General features: G+C 38.7%; 1 protein-coding gene across 3 annotated transcripts in view; it reads left to right on the plus strand.

The window, feature by feature from the left end:
- LOC124711495 (lebercilin) overlaps positions 1–17,675 on the plus strand; it is a 181,904-nt gene that overhangs the window by 43,177 nt on the left and 121,052 nt on the right. For 2 of the 3 annotated variants that reach the window (XM_047241605.1, XM_047241607.1), the window contains exons 3-4: positions 4,836–4,939; positions 5,098–5,273. In XM_047241605.1, coding sequence (XP_047097561.1) covers positions 4,836–4,939; positions 5,098–5,273 — 280 coding nt within the window. The remainder of the gene's footprint in view (positions 1–4,835; positions 4,940–5,097; positions 5,274–17,675) is intronic. The other variant, XM_047241608.1, reaches the window with a different exon arrangement.

Below are 17,675 nucleotides of genomic sequence, written 5' to 3' on the forward strand. Positions count from 1 at the left end.
GACAGCAGCAAGATTCCACATTTACCGATCCAATCCTTTTCCCACCAACACTATGTAGGCCTATGACAGCATCTCACTACAAATTAAGCACTTCTCACCCATTGCTTATAGGAACGTATTTTACATAAAAGCTCACTTAACAGCTGTAGATCAGCAGCTTTCGTGGTAGAGGAAGTAGCGCTTCCTGGGAGTGTCTGCGCACAGCGTCACCAGTGATTCATAAGATGAGCCGCAATGTAACTTTGTGAAATGCCCTGTGGTTGCATTTTGTGATGTAATATGGCAGAGAACTATCTGGCGCTCTTCTTTTTGCAGACTTGTGTGGTAGAGAAGTGCATGCTCACAATCCATCAACCTACCTTCCTTCTCATGCTATTTATGTCCACCTTGCCGTTCTACTCTCTTACATCCTCGGAGCACAGTTTATCCTTTAACAAGGATCTACTGCACTTAGATTTTGAACAAACATTAAATAATTGTTCCTAACCCACTTCATTTAACTATAAACATTACTTTTATACTATTAAACCACCATTTTTAGTAATGACATTTTTCCATTCCCTGCAGTGCGAAAACTATTAGTCTTATACGGAGAGGTCCTCAGCGGTGGGATTGACTTTTTGCTACCAGCTATTTAGTGGTGTAGGTGAGGATCCCAGGTATCACTTGTTTGTGGGTAAATGCCCGGGGGGGGATTATAATTAACACTATTTGTCAAATTGCCATTGTAGTGTAATGAATAGCATGTTAGACTGGTAAACTGAAGGTGGTGGGTTCAAATCCTGCCACATTCCTTTAATGTGTGGTGTTTTTAATTTTTATCGAAATTACGTCCATGATTATTTTTCTTATCCTTTCCCGTGTTGTTTTAAGCATCGTATTAACTTTTTTATTTGTTCTTATATTGCTTTCCTGTCACTCTTTTTCCATTTAGAATCTTTGCCCATCTGGTTTTAATTATTTTTATTAGTATATTTGCAATATTTAATCATTTAAAAATATCAAGCAACTTTAAAAAATTGTTATCAGAATTCCTATTGTTTGTGCAGTGGTCACAAAAATTTATTTTTCGTTGTGATATGTACAATTTCTGGACAGTAATTGCCATATAAACATTTAAAACAAAACTTGTTCTCACACAGTGGACAAAATGTTAAAGCTACCTTTCTACATTCACATTGCTTCTTCATCAGATTCAACGGGAAGCACACTTTATTGGCGTTACAAAATACTGTCTTTTCATTACTTAAGTTTGATCTATACCAGGCAAATCATGTTTCGAAAAGCTGGTGCTCATAGAATCCAGTGAACAATTGCATGTAGTTTGATTACGTCTTCACATTTAGCAATTTCACATTTATCTTGAAGTAATTCAGGTGCACCCTGAAGTTTTTTTTATAGTATTTTTCATCATATGATAAAAAAGTATGTCACATAGCTGACACAGGGGAGTACATTGTGGAGGAATAATTTTCACAGTGCATATAGTTTTTCCAGCACTGTTCAGAAATATTTCATTGTATAATGTGCTGTTCATCCAAGCACTCCACAACTCAACAAGTAACAAAAAATCATTTTCTTTGACATATAGTTTCATTACAGATTACAAATATTGTCTGTACAGTTCTTTTGATTTTCCTGATTGTGAGCAGGTGACAATCACAGTTTCATGTTCTAGCTCAAAACGTTCAATTTCTTTAGCACCCCTAGGTTTAATTTATTTCCAATTTCGTGCATATATATAGGGACACGTATGGTAGCAGTTCGCTGATGAATGTCCAAGCACATTGCGTTGTATACAAATGTGTAGCTTTTGTTAAATTTCTCTTTCCCACCAAAATTGTTTTTGATCCCTGAAGCACCAATGATTGATGATATGTTGATTCATAATTGCAACCCATTTGATCAGTATTGTTTTGTAGAATTGGATTGTAATCACCCATTATCAGCACTACTATTTTTCTAAATTGTTCTGATGCTTCTACAGCTTCTTCAAGTGTTGCAACATCATTTGCACTAACAAATTTAGTCACTTTTCTATTATATATTCTGTGTTTTATTTTGAAATTCTTTGGCCACTTCCCATTTGCAAATAATGAAAAGTGTTCTGACAAATATGGAACGGCAATATCCATTACCCATTGTTGCAGTTGTTCGTGCTACATCCAAGCATCCTTAAATTTTTCAAATGCTTCATTATAATTAGACACAGCACATCTTATCGAATTCACTTTCTCCTTGTTTGACACCTTGTCTCCATTTCCTCAAGTATTTTCTTCTGCGTAAATGAGAAAACCCACTTTGCTGGATACGTTTCATTGAGTAATTGAGATGGGCTTCAGCAAATGCAACTGTTTTTACTTTCTATTTTAATTGAATATATGTGTGCTTGTAGATTGGATAGGTTAAAACATTCATCTATGTCTTCATCGTTGAGGGTACACTGCAAAGAACAAATTTTTCATGTTAATAGTGGACAAGAAAATCCGAAAATTAAAGATAGTAATATGGAAGGCTTACTTCATCATATAAATCCTCATCATCAGTCTCACTGTTTAAAATGAGATCCTCATCCTGAACAATAACACTCTCCATCATGAGACAAATCGTTTCCTCTGCAATTTGTTTGCCTATCATTATTGTGTTTGCATTTATAAAATCAGCAGACTTTTCAGAAAGGAGAGATCTCTCCTCATAAGTAGACAGTATGTTGCTTAAGATATTTGTTAAAGTTCTCCTCTCTTCTTCATCAAATTTCTCCATTCTTTCGTTGTGACATTTGTTGGTTGATGAATTTGCATTGTTGTACATTTCAAATGCCGCACACACATAGAACATAAGCAAGAGGAAACCAGTAAACAATAAAGAACTGATTTGTGATGGGTAACAGCAAATGCACCAATGATTTTGAGCCCAGTGGAGAAATGAGAACAAATAAGAAAATGATGTGTCAAAGGATTAGAAATTTTAAAAACATAACATTTGAACCAAATAATTGAAGAAAACTAATGGTGGAAACGATTGTGACAGGGATTTGAACCCTCCACCTTTGCCTTACCAGTCTAGTATGCTATCCATTACGCTTTGACAGCAGTTAGAGGAATGGTGTTATTTATAGTGTCTTAGAGTAGCAGGCTAATTTTTCTTAGCTTAATTTCATACTGGGGGACATTTTCGGTTGATGCTGCGGTTTGCGAGATATTCAAGAAAAACCTAAAAAAGTGACCTTAACAGTCCCCCGCGCCCCCTCCACTCCCACACTCACACCCCACTAGTAAATACATTTTCCCCCCAGTTGAAATTTTCTGGTCTCTATCGACAGCTGTGGGATAAGGCACTTCATACTAATGTGAATGTCTATATATAATCTCTACAGGTTCAATCCCACGTCCGGCCATCCTGATTTAGGTTTTCCATGATTTCCCTAAATCGCTCCAGGCAAATGCTGGGATGGTTCCTTTCAAAGGGCACGGACGACTTCCTTCCCCATCCTTCCCTAATCCGATGAGACTGATGACCTCGCTGTTTGGTCTCTTCCCCCAAAACAACCCAACCCAAATCCCTACAGGTACTATTTTTCTTGTTCTTGATTTTATTTGTACAGAAGATAGACTCTGCTAATGAACATGATGATGCGGGTTGTTGTATTGTATGGAGTGGGTATTGGCGATTGTTTACATGATGATTTCTGCTATTTATCTTTAGAAAGCTAACATCTTGATGAAAAAGAAAAATGTCTCGCACATTGAAGTTGATCGTTATTTGAACAGAAGTGTCTTTGAGGCAGTGCGCCAAAAGTAAAGAAAGTGCTTATTCAGCAAAAACAGGTAGTAAGAGCATCATCTGAAGTAGATAACTGCAAGTCATAGACAGATTTCTTGAAAATGTACAGAATTATTACATTAATTTCTTAGTAGTTTTACTCCCTAATTGTTTTTGTCACTAATTAAAAAAATGAGTTCCAGGTGATTTAAAGGACCACAATGTCTGTTGCAAAAACAATTCCTATGCAGACTACGTCTTCTTTTCTACAGCATAGAATAGAATTCTGTATTGTGATGAAAAAGTCTTAATGAGCTCTCTTCAGACACAAAGAAAGGTAATAGGAGTCTGAAAAACTAAACAAAAATTGAAAATCTACTTTATTATCCACTCCTGAAATGTATCTGGTAATACAAATTTGGCAAAAAAATGATTTGTATTAGCTGAAGAACAAACAGCAATGTCCATTTAGGACTTTATGATTATATCATGTAGATAGCTGTTATTGTTCGATAAATATCAGTGTGGTTATTATAATAATGAGCTATTAGTCATTCACAGTATTATTACACCTGGGAGCAATGGCACTTCAGTCAGATTATCGTAAGTTTTTATCATGGTATTTTATGAGAACATGCTGAAGCACTTGATGGTGTATGCACAGCTGTCTGGAAATCATTCACAGTGCCATGCATTCATCACTGTACTTGTTTACTGTAAAGTCATCACTTGTTTCAGAAACAGCTGCAGGATTGAAAGTACTGAAGATAGGGAAAACAACAGATCTTTTTAAATAGCAGTTTTCCCACTGAAATCGATTCATAAGTAGGAAAATCGTAATCGTACCCTCTGCCCAAGCAGTCGTGTGTAGGAAGGACATACTGATGACTGATGACCCCATGTTCGTTGTCAGTTATAATCTTCTACAGTTATCTATTAATTTGGTGAATATGAATAATGCCATGCCCTGTTGCTCATGTGGTTCTTGGGACAAGTAAATGTGGTGAAAGTCATGCATGTGATTTTTGTGCTATAATTTTATGTGCCATGTTCTATTTTTCATTTTTGTACAGGAATTACAGTGATGAAACATTCTGTTCAGAATCTAGTGATGGCAATCAGTCAAATAGAAGTAAAAATAATGTCTTGCTGGAGAAGAGAAGGAAAACTTGCACAGGTATGCTACAGGGATAGAGAAAGGAGTTAATTTTGTGTATCCTTTGAGTGTGTAACTATAATTGGTATATATTTTATTGTTAATGATCACCTGAGTATAAACTTTATTTGTAATAATAAACTTTCTGACACTCAGAGATACATAATTCTTATGTTCAGCAGCACCAGGAAATCCATATCGTGCATCAGCTTCTAACTTGGGTGCACGATATGTTTTGCTCAATGCTAATTCCAAAGGCAACATGAATAGCATTGCTCAGAAGGTCCTTTCTGCAAGAATGTTACGTTTAAAACAGCTTCAAAATGAACTGAATGATGCACATTTCCAAATTAATGTAAGTATTTCCCACACACTGTTTTTGCTTTCTCCCTTTTTGGATGACTTGAAGCTTCATGATACAATCAATAAATGCAGAATGCTTACAACCATAGATTCAGAGCAGCAGTAAGTCAATATGTACAAAAACCAGGTTTATTGCCATTTACAACCTAAGGTTTCTTAATTTGTTACCCTACTTTTGAACCATGTCTCTCATGAGTATGGATGCTGCTGTAACTACCAAATTTGTGTGTGTGCCACTTCATAGTTTGCATGTGAATTTTGTGCTTGATTAAGCCACTTGAGTCCACCCAGTGTGCCAGTACGACAGTAGTTGGATGTGCAGCCTGCTAGCTGCATTCTCTGTCAGAATTAATGACTACATAGACTGGAGTGCAAGGCTCCGTCGGCTACTTTTGTGTCGTCTGTTGCATGTACTTTGTCTCGCATGTGTTTATGCTGTTTCATGTAATAAAGTTACAGTGTTCAGGGGTTCTCCCACTGCAGCTCCACTATCATGGAGGCTGGTGAGTTATAACGAACAACAGATTCCCATTCTTGAACAATTTTCTGCACCTGTAACTTAAAACACTGTGGTTCATTCATTAATATTCCTAGTTGTGGAAAAGGCTTACAATGAAAATCTGTTTGATGCAGGTTCTTTTAAACCTTTTCGATTATTCATCGATGAGAAAGTGCATTTGGTTTCTGACCAAGTTCAATATTGACAGTTACATGCTGTCTGTGCTGAATTTTTCTCTTTATTTTCTCCAGAATTGGGTTAAGCAACAGAATTTTAGGCTCATTTAAAGATGAAGCAGTCTGCCTGTCCTCGTCTTTTCTGGGCTTGCCCAGTACTGATAACTTTATGGGATCAAGTAAAAGTAGAATTAGATCATCTTCAATCCCTTGACATTATTCGATCTATTTCTTCCAGTGAAGGATCAACACCAGTGGTGACAGGAAAAAAAAGACCTACAGGTAAATTACACCTCTATGGTGATTTTACAAAAAAATCAATTAATGCACAGCCAATCATTGATACCTATTGTTTACCACCCCCTGCCGAGCTGTTGACAGAATTACTGGGTGTGTGTGTGTGTGTGTGTGTGTGTGTGTGTGTGTGTGTGTGTGTGTGTGTGTGTGGGGGGGGGGGGGTGGGGGGGGTGTACAGCTGCCACTAGACGAGGAATCTTAATGCGTTCTAGTTATCAATGCACCTTTTGGGCTTTATCAACAACAGTGTTTGCCTTTGGGTATTGCAAGCACACCAGCTTTTTTCAACACTTTTTAAAGCAAATTATTTCGTCAGTTCCAGGATGCATCCATCATCTATTTAGATGACATAATAGTGTCTGGTGCCTCTGCGGCAAACATTTACCGAACGTTCATGCTGCATGAGGAGGTAGAATGACTAGTACGAACATTTAAGAAGCAGATGAAAAAATACATTCTGGATATGTCACTGGAAGTGGCTCTTTACCAGTTCCTCAGTTCTTAATGGTTTACTCCTGCTGGAGATAGAGAGTCTGGCAGAGTTACTGCACAGTCATCAGCCCCAGACTCTGCTATATCTGCAGCAGCTGATACCAGGTCATGTGCTAACACTGGTGCCACAATGCTTCCAGCTATATGGGCTTGTGGTTTTGGTCACCAACCAAAATGTGTGCCGACAGTCATAGAGAGTCGCTGTGGTGAAGCCTCTGCGTCATATACACCGTTGAGGGGAGGGAGTTGTGGCACTTCGAGTAACTGTGACCTCACATGGGTGGCTGCGCACTGGGAGCAGCCCCGCCAATCTTGCATCCTCTCTCTGCCTGACCAGCTCCTACACAGTGGACAGTGCCCTTGCCTTCCCTGTCATGGCTGCAGACACCTTCACAGCTGTCTCCTGTGCTGTGGGTGCCTCCTTTAGCTGTTGGGGGCCAAGAATGGACATTTGCTCCCATGCCGACACATCTGCCATGGCTGCCTCCATCTCAGCCAGTGCCACCTGTTCTGCTGCCTTTTCCACAGCCTCCTTCACTGGACATCAAAATGGGAGCTGTGCCAGCATCACCTGTCCTACCATATGATCTTCATAGAGGGGCAGGTGCTGCACTTGTCTGTGCTCGCGCCACTTCAGACCCTATGCACTGATGGCAGCATGTCGCATGACTCATAAACAAGCATTGAAGAAGAATGGACATGAGCACAGTACTCGCTTCTTTGCAAAGGAAGAATATGCTGTAACTACCAGAATTGTGAGCGAGCCACTTCATAGTTCGAATATGAAGTTTGTGTTTGATTTGGCCACTAGAGGCCACTTGGCCTGCTACTACGACAGCTGTTGTGTGTGCAGCCTGCTGGTTGCACCCTGTGTCAAACTAATTACTATAGGTTGGAGCTCAAGGCTCCACTGGCCTCTTGTGTATTGTGCATTGTATGTGCTTTGTGTCTCGTGTGTTCATGCGTTTTCATGCAATAAAGTTACAGTGTTCTTGGTTCAGAACAAGTCCCTTACGTATTCTCTAAAAGAATCCCAGATTTCAAGAAGTACTAAGCTTTATAGCCTCTCTATGGCCCTGTGAATCTGCTGCTAGTTGAGAAGTTGATAGATTTTTTCCTGTTGTTTTGTTATTATTTCTTTAGTTTTCCTATCGTATCTATCTTTAATGAGCAGGGTTTGTGTTGAAATAAATTTACTTGTTTTTTGTGTTTATTCAATAAGTTTTACTGCCCCGGGCCAAATTATTAGACACACTGCACATTTTTAATGTTATTTGTAATAATTACATCTTGAGTACTATATTTAATGTGATTAATTGGAAAATTTATGACAGTTGTTGAATTTTGTATCTGTGGTTGCTACCTGACATTGGATTGTTGACTTATTGTAGGTATCAGTGTGCAGAGTACAGTGTACAGGAAAGGACCTATTCAGTAACATTCTCGCATGTAACTGTTGTAATACTTTATTCGCTTTGATTATCGATTTTGTAATATCGACATTACAATTGATTGTTTAACAGCTATATATTACTAATTGTGACCTTTCAAATGGTTTTGTTAATACAAAAATGTATTCCAATTGGGAAATTTCACGGAGGTTGGAAATATCAGAAGCTAGCGTGAGGCGGATAAAGAACAAAATTGATTCAGGTGAATAATTGAGCCCCAGAAGGAAGAATAAATGTGGAAGAAAACCAATTTTCACCCCAAGATCAGAAAGATTTCTCACCTAGAAAGCAGATTTGCAACAACGAAACAGATAAAATCTCAACTGGAAGAGGCTAATGTGAATGCATCTGAACACACTGTTTGCAGAAAGTTGAAGGATATTGATTTCAAGGCCTGTCGACCCACTAGAAAACCAAAGTTAACAGCCACAATGAAAGCAAAGCGTCTGAAGTGGGCTAAACAGTGGTGGGATAAGGATGTGGACATCTGGAGATCGGTAATTTAACTTTAAAATTATTATTTACGATATGATATAACCTATGTACATTTATTCATAGCATATTAATTGTGTTTCATAATTTTTACAGGTATGCTTCAGCGATGATAGGACGTTTGAAATTTTAACTAACAAATCTAAGTATGTGCACCATCGAACAGGAGAAAACTTCCATCCCGACTGCATTATTCAGACTGTAAAACATGCGTCAAAGGTGATGATTTGGTCTGTCATCTGTGGTAAGGGTACAAGACGTCTTTACATAGTTAAAGGCATAATGAGGCAAGACCAGTACAAGGAAGTCCTGCAAAAATGGTTAATACCACAGCTCAGAGAATGGTTCCCAAATGGGGAACTATTTATTTTTATGCAGGATGGAGCTCCCTGTCACACAGCCAGGTCAGTTAAATCCTTTCTGAAGGAACGAAATATCCCTCTGTTAGACTGGCCAGGTAATAGTCCCAACATGAACCCCATAGAAAATGTATGGAAACTAGTGAAGAGGGAGGTGGCAAAAGATGTCATCACAACAAAATCACAGCTCTTAGAGAAGATCATCCACGTGTGGATCATCATCCACAAATGCAGGAAACAATATAGTCCTGCGTCGACAGTGTACCACGCTGTATTAAGGCTCTCATAGCTGAAAAAGGTGGCTCAACAAGATATTTAAACTAGTGTTTTCACTTTCACAATATTTTAATTTTTGTTGTAATTATTGAAATAAAATATTTTCAACAAATACTATGTTTTATTTATTTGCTATATAACACCTTAGTTGTGAAGTAGACTACGCATAATTATTTTATCACAATTTATGTATTAAAAAAACAAATTTTGTTAGACATAAATCAGATTTACTTAAAAACTGTAGGGCTAGGGACTGTAAATCAGTAGCAACAACTTGCAAGCATAGGAACAATCTTTGTGGTGTGCAAGACAAGCAGCTTAATTTTAAAGTGCCCGTACAAATAATACTGGGGTTGCATTCACACCTGTGCCGTACCAAATGCATTCCTTCTGTTGTCGGAACAGTGAAGGAAGTGGTATGTTCACACCCACTTAGTTTAGCCATAGCTACATTGCATTGTTTAGAGCTAGGGATCCGAGGAGCTTTGCCTTCCACCACTAGAAATCTCACTGAAATTTAAAAGAATAGTTGACCATGCACTGGAAAGATATGTACCCTGTAGAACAGTTCGTAAGAATATTGTCAAGTGATTTCACAGAACTGAAAGAAATTCTGGTCGTATGTAAAGGCTGTTAGTGGTACCAAAGTTAAAGTCCAGTCCCTAGCGAATGAGACAGGAACTTAAATTGAGGGTACCAAAGCGAAAGCTGAAATGCTCAACTCCATTTTCAAATCAGTTGAGAAATAGCTCCAATTGTTACAATTGAGCAAAGCACCAGAGCTCGATGGAATCCCTGTCAGATTCTAAATTGAATTTCCGTCTGAGTTAGCCTCATTCTAGCTATAATTTATAATAGATCCTCCAAAAAAAAAAAAAAAAAAAAAAAAACCAAGTGCAGTTCTTGTAGAAAGGCACAGGTCACACCTGTCTACAAGAAGGGTAGTAGAAGTAATGCGCAAAACTACTGTCCAATATCCTTGACATCGATTTGTTGTAGGATTGTGGAACATATTCTGAGCTCAAACATAATGAGGCATCTTGAACAGAGTGACCTCGTCAGTGCCAACTAGTATGGATTCCGAAAACATAAATCATGTGAAACCCAACTCGCAATTTTCTCACATGACATACTGAAAGCTTTGGTTTAAGGCAGCCAGGTAGATGCAGTATTTCTTGATTTACAAAAAGCATTCGATTCAGTACTGCACCTATGTTTATTGTCAAAAGTACGATCATATGGGTTACCAAGTGAAATTTGCAATTGCATTGATTACTTTTTGGTAGGGATAACACAGCATGTTATCTTGGATGGGGAGTCATAGTCAGATGTAGAAGTGACTTCGGTTGAACCCCAGGGAAGTGTGTTGGGACTTTCGCTGTTCATATTGAAAAAATGAAATGATTGTATGGCATTGTTGACCGGGATGTCCCAGTCGGGTTCGGCCGCCAAGTGCAAGTCTTATTTCATTCGGTGCCACATTGGGTGACTTGCGGCTGACAATGAGGATGAGAGGACCGGAGAAAATCTCCAACCCATCCGGTAATCGAACCCAGGACCAGTGCATGGGAAGCAAGTACATTACCACCCAGCTAAGCAGGCAGACATATTGTATATTAATGACTTTACAGACAACATTAATAGTAAAATCAGGTTTTTCCAGATAATGCAGTTATCTATAATGAAGTACTATCTGAAAGAAGCTGCATAAATATTCAGTCAGATCTTTATAGGATTTCAGTGCAGTGCAGAGATTGGCAACTAGCTCTGAGCATTCAGAAATGTAAAATTGTGCCCTTCACAAAATGGAAAAAAAAAAAAAAAAAAAAATGTAGCATCCTATAATATCAATAAGTTGCTGTCGGAATTAGCCAACTCATACAGATACGTGAGTGTAACAATTGTAGGGACATGAAATGAAATGATCGCATAGGATCAGTCGCGGGTAAAGCAGGTGGCAGACCTTGGTTTATTGGTAGAATACTGGGGAAGTGCAATCAGTCTACAAAGGAAATTGCGTACAAGTCACTGGTGCGACCAGTTCTAGAATATTAATCAACTGTGTAGGGTGCATGCCAGATAGGACTAACAGTGGACATTGTACAGAGAAGGGTAGCATGAATAGTCACAGGTTTGTTTAATCTGTGGGGAGTGTCACAGAGATACTGAAGGAACTGAACTGCAAGGCTCTTGAAGATAGAAGTAAACTATCCCAAGAAAGTCTATTAACAAAGTTTCAAGCACCGGCTTTTAAAGATTACTTAAGAAATATACTATAACCCCCTACATATCGCTCACATATGGATCATGATGATAATATTAGAATAATTTCTGTACGCACAGAGGCATTCAAACAATCGTTCTTCCCATGATCCATATCTGATTGGAACGGGAAGAAACCTTAATAACTGGCACAATGGGATGTACCCTCTGCCATACACCTCATGGTGATTTGCAGAGTACAGATGTAGATGGCAATGGCATCATCTTCACAGTGGCATTTCACAACTCATTACAGTTTGGCCAGTTTTCTCAAAATGATTGTAAATCGTATACACAAACCCTCCACATAAATCAGTCTATGATAAAAACCATACCAAAATCTCTACAGTAGTTTTTGAGATTAGCCTGAATACACAGAAAGAAGTGAACAGGCGATTTGAATTTATATGTGATATGATCAGTGATACATCCACAAGTCCATCTCTTCTGTCAGCGTCACCTCCTGCTTGCTGATATCTCCTCAATTTAATATGAAGTTTCTGACTGACAATTGTGTGGAAAAATAAGTTTTTGAACACTATGGGCCACTAACAACTGACTTCAGAAATATGTTACACTGTCTCTCTCACCTTAGACCGTCCATAACTCACCACCTATACCCAGGAGGGCTACCAAGAGATTTATTTGTGAGCCCCAAGGACTCTTAACATTGTTTAAACATTGGGGCCTTTCTGCCATTCAGACTAGAGGTGCAGATTAATTATTTTTTGATGCAAAGTTGAGCATTCTCATTGGCTGTCATATTTCTCATGCAAATAACACTTCTTTGATAAGTTCTGTCCTCTGGCAGATATTTTCACATTATTTCTACTCTTAGTGGGAGAAAATTTCATTTCACCAGAAAGTCTTCAACACCTAAGCAAACCTACTAGGCTTGGATCCCAACATTTAGCATGCTTTGTGACAGTGCCTGGTGACTCACTTTACAAGGAGTAGGGAGGTCTGACCCATCAGCTCCTTGTTGCAGACACAAACAAGTACCTCTAGGCAATTGAATCTTAAAACACCTCACAAAATGCTGCTTTCTACAAGCTCGGAAAATGTCGCATTATAATTGGATGATGTCAAGTGGCCCATGTAATTATAAACTGGTGTTTATGAGCTTCCATAAACAGTATGCTCCAAGCATCCATTCTCTTTGCATTTTATTGTGAAGAGTCATAAAGTGAAATAATTATCTTTTTGCTCTCTGGCTAAATTTGATTTTAGGATATACAAACTCTTGTGGCCTAAGAAGTGATTGAATTCTTCAGAGCCAAGAGGCCAGATGAGAAAGGTACCATTCATATACATCAAGAAACAGATGTTTTCAGTAGCACTGAGTTCAGATGATAACCTCATAAAGTTTCATCATTTGTTCCTTCCTTTCTCCCCCCCCCCCCCCCCCCCCCCTCTTCCCAATCCCCCTTTTACTCTATCATAATACTCTGTACTAAATATTGTTGTCCTTGTTGGGTAATACTGACAAAGTTTCTTTTTCATTAACGGTCTGCTTCAACCAAGGGAATTATACTGTCACCTGGCACTCACCTCTACGTCAGTGGCTTCATTCACAGTTATTATAAGACATGTCGCAGTTATAGTGTCCATTTAGATTTTACTGCAGATTTATGCGATTTGTATCTTCAACATGTCCATTCATGATAACTCATACTGTTGCATTGAATGTTGGGTTTGATTTATTAAATTTCAAACTGTATTTTTCTTCCAGACACTGTCTTTGATTGCCATTCCTCCAGTTGTTTTGAATTTATGGCATGACTGATAGATCATCTCTGATCACAACACACACAGTTGCTTACTTAGACTTTCATTCTCTGCATTCTTTTACCTTCCTTGTTTAGTTTCTTCAGAATATTTAAAAAATAAATTCAACAGTGAAATTTAGATTAGTACTCACCACATAGAGGAGCCATTAGGTGGCAGACGGACTGCTAGACATTATTACTGATTGGACTAAGCCCTTCGTCAGACTTGGACAAAACCACACACACACACACTCCTGTCATCGTCAGGTGCTAAGGCTCTATTTCACTTTGGATTTTCCGTTGTTTAAAATATAAGTTCATTTAACAAAAAAGTTTTGTAAAAAAAATGTACCAGTGGATATCTGTTACAGTACCCTTGACGTATGCATATATCATTCTCCAGTTATAATACATAAAATATAGGAAAGGCAACCACTCAACTGTAGCTGACTCATGAGTGGCACTATTTACATTAACTTTTGAGCTTTTATAATTAGTAAAAAGCAGTCACAATCGCACAGTCATTTACTAAAAATACGACCAGTTTCGCCTCAAGTAGTAGGACATCTTCAGATAATGCACCATGTGCCTGATGATGATGATGATGATGATGGCTGGAACAGCTGTGCTGACCCCAGTCACAGCAATCATATTTTTAATAAGTGACTGTGTGATTGAGACTGTTGTTTACTAATTTTACGTATCTGGCAGATCATTGTTTGCCAATAATGTTATCTATAGTTTCAAGCTCCCCCATGAACCGTGGACATTGCCGTTGGTGGGGAGGCTTGTGTGCCTCAGTGATACAGGTAGCCGTACCGTAGGTGCAACAACAACAGAGGGGTATCTGCTGAGAGGCCAGACAAAAGTATGATTCTTGAAGAGGGGCAACAGCCTTTTCAGTAGTTGCCGGGTCAACGGTCGGGGTGATTGACTAAATTGGCCTTGTAACATTAACCAAAATGGCCTTGCTGTGCTGGTACTGTGAACGGTTGAAATCAGGGAGAAACTACAGCCGTAATTTTTCCCAAAGGCATGCAGGTTTACTGTATGGTTAAATAATGATGGTGTCCTGTTGGGTAAAATATTCCAGAGGTAAAACAGTCCCTCATTCTGATCTCTGGGCAGAGGAAGTCGTTATCAGAAGAAAGAAAACTGGCGTTCTATGGATCGGAGTGTGGAATGTCAGATCCCTTAATCGGACAGGTAGGTTAGAAAATTTAAAAAGGGAAATGGATAGGTTAAAGTTAGCTATAGTAGGAATTGCGGAGTTCGGTGGCAGGAAGAACAAGACTTCTGGTTAGGTGAATACAGAATTATAAATATAAAATCAAATAGGGGTAATGCAGGAGTAGGTTTAATAATGAATAAAAAAAAAAAAAGAGGAGCGTGGGTACGTTACTATGAACAGCATAGTGAACACATTATTGTAGCCAAAATACACATGAAGTTCACACCTTCCACAGTAGTACAAGTTCATATGCCAACTAGCTCCACAGATGATGAAGAGATTGAAGAAATGTATGATGCAATAGAAGAAATTATTCAGATAGTTAAGGCAGACAAAAATTTAATAGTCATGAGGGATTGGAATTCGATACTAGGGAAAGGAAGAGAAGGAAAAGTAATTTGTGAATATGGACTGGGGGTAAGGAATGAAAGAGGAAGCTGCGTGGTAGAATTCTGCACAGAGCATATCTTAATCATAGCTAACATTTTGTTTAAAAATCACGAAAGGAGGCTGTATATGTGGAAGAGGCCTGGAGTCACTGGAAGGCTTCAGATAGAGTATATAACGGTAAGACAGAGATTTAGGAACCAGGTTTTCAATTGTAAGACATCTCAGGGGCAGATGTGGACTCTGACCACAATTTATTGGTTATGAACTATAGATGAAAACTGAAGAAAAAGCAAAATGGTGGGAATTTTAGAAGATGGAACCTGGATAAACTGAAAGAACCAGAGGTTGTAGAGAGTTTCAGAGAGAGCATTAGGGAACAATTGATAAAAACATGGGAAAGAAATACAGTAGAAGAAGAATGGGTAGCTTTGAGAGATGAAATAGTGAACGCAGCAGAGGATCTAGTAGGTAAAAAGATTAGGGCTAGTAGAAATCCTTGGGTAACAGAAGAAATTTTGAATTTAATTGATGAAATGAGAGAAAATATAAAAATGCAGTAAACAAAGCAGGCGAAAAGGAATACAAACGTATCAAAAATTAGGTCGATAGGAAGCGCACAATGGATAAGCAAGGATGGCTAGAGGACAAATGTAAGGGTGTAGAGGCATATATCACTAGGGGTAAGATAGATATTGCCTACAGGAAAATTGAAGAGACATTTGTAGAAAAGAGAACCACTTGTATGAGAATGAAGAGCTCAGATGGAGAACCAGTCCTAAGCAAAGAAGGGAAGGCAGAATGGTGGAAGGAATATGTAGAGGGTCTATACAAGGACAATGTATTTGAGGGAAATATTATGTAAATGAAGATGATGATTAAATGGGAGATATGAAATTGCATGAGGAGTTTGACAGAGCACTGAAAGACCTAAGTCGAAATGAGGGCCCAGGACTAGACAACATTCCGTTAGAACTTATAGCCTTGGGAGAGCCAGCCATGAGAAAACTCTACCATCTGGTGAGCAAGATGTATGAGACAGGTGAAATTCCCTCAAGCTTCAAGAGGAATATAATAATCCCAATCCCAAAGAAAGCAGGTGTTGACAGGTGTGAAAATTACTGAACTATCATTTTAGAAGTCATGGCTGCAAAATACTAACACAAATTCTTTACAGATGATTGGAAAACCAGGTAGAAGCTGACCTTGGGGAAAATCAGTTTGGATTCTGTAGAAATCACGGAACTCTTGAGGCAATACTGACCCTACGACACATCTTAGAAGATAGATTAAGGAAAGGCAAACCTACATTTCTAGCATTTGGAGACTTAGAGAAAGCTTTTGACAATGTTGACTGGAATACTCCCTTTAAAATTCTGAAGGCAGCAGGGGTAAAATATAGGAAGCAAAAGGCTATTTACAATTTGTACAGAAACCAGATGGCAGTTATGAGAGTCGAGGGGCATGAAAGGGAAGCAGTGATTGAGAAGGGAGTAAGACAGGGTTGTAATCTATCCCCAATGTTGTTTAGTCTGTATATTGAGCAAGCAGTAAAGTAAATTTGGATTAGGAATTAAAATCCATGGAGAGGAAATAAAGACTTTGAGGTTTGCCGATGACATTGTAATTCTGTCAGAGACAGCAAAGGACCTTGAAGATCAGTTGAATGGAATGAACAGTGTCTTGAAAGGAGGATATAAGAGGAACATCAACAAAAGCAAAACAAACATAATGGAAAGTAGTCTAATTAAATCAGGTGATGGTGATTGAATTAGATTAGGAAATGAGACACTTAAAGTAGTAGATGACTTTTGCTATTTGGGGAGCAAAATAACTGATGATGGTTGAAGTAAAGAGGATATAAAATTTAGACTGGCTGTGGCAAGGAAGGCGTTTCTGAAGAAGAGAAATTTGTTAGCATTGGGTATAGATTAAAGTGCAAGGAAGTCTTTTAGTAAAAGTATTTGTATGGAGTGTAGCCATGTGCAGATGTGAAACACGCATGATAAATAGTTTAGACAAAAAGAGCTTTCAAAATGTGGTGCTACAGAAGAATACTGAAGATTTGATGGGTAGATCACGTAACTAATGAGGAGGTACTGAATAGAATTGGGGAGAAGAGGTCTTTGTGGCACAACGTGATTAAAAGAAGGGATCGGTTGGTAGACATATTTTGAGGCATCAAGGGATCACCAATTTGGTATTGGAGGGAAGTGTGGAGAGTAAAAATCATAGAGAGACACCAAGAGATGAAGTACACTAAGCAGATCTAGAAGGATGTAGGTTGCAGTAGTTACTCGGAGATGAAGAGGCTTGCACAGGATAGGGTAGCATGGACAGCTGCATCAAACCAGTCTCTGGACAGAAGACCACAACAACAGTTTCAAGCTTTTGCCCTCTGTGCAGTGGAAGTACACACACACACACACACACACACACACACACACACACACACACACACACACATGTCCATGGCCACACCCAGACTGGCTGTTGGTTATTCATTGCAGTTGCCTGTACAGTTCGCAGTGATGAGGGGATAGGATAGGATGCATGAGGTGAGAAGAGGGTAGTGGGATAGTGTGAGACAGGTCTTTCCACAGGTAGCTCAGTGGCAGCACAACAAGGTGAAGGGAGTACAGAGCATAGCACATGTAAGAGATAGGGTGAGGAGGAAATGAAAGGAAGGCGGAGATGAGGAGG

The sequence above is a fragment of the Schistocerca piceifrons genome, chromosome 8 (assembly GCF_021461385.2).
Source record: "Schistocerca piceifrons isolate TAMUIC-IGC-003096 chromosome 8, iqSchPice1.1, whole genome shotgun sequence".
Lineage (NCBI taxonomy): Eukaryota > Metazoa > Arthropoda > Insecta > Orthoptera > Acrididae > Schistocerca > Schistocerca piceifrons.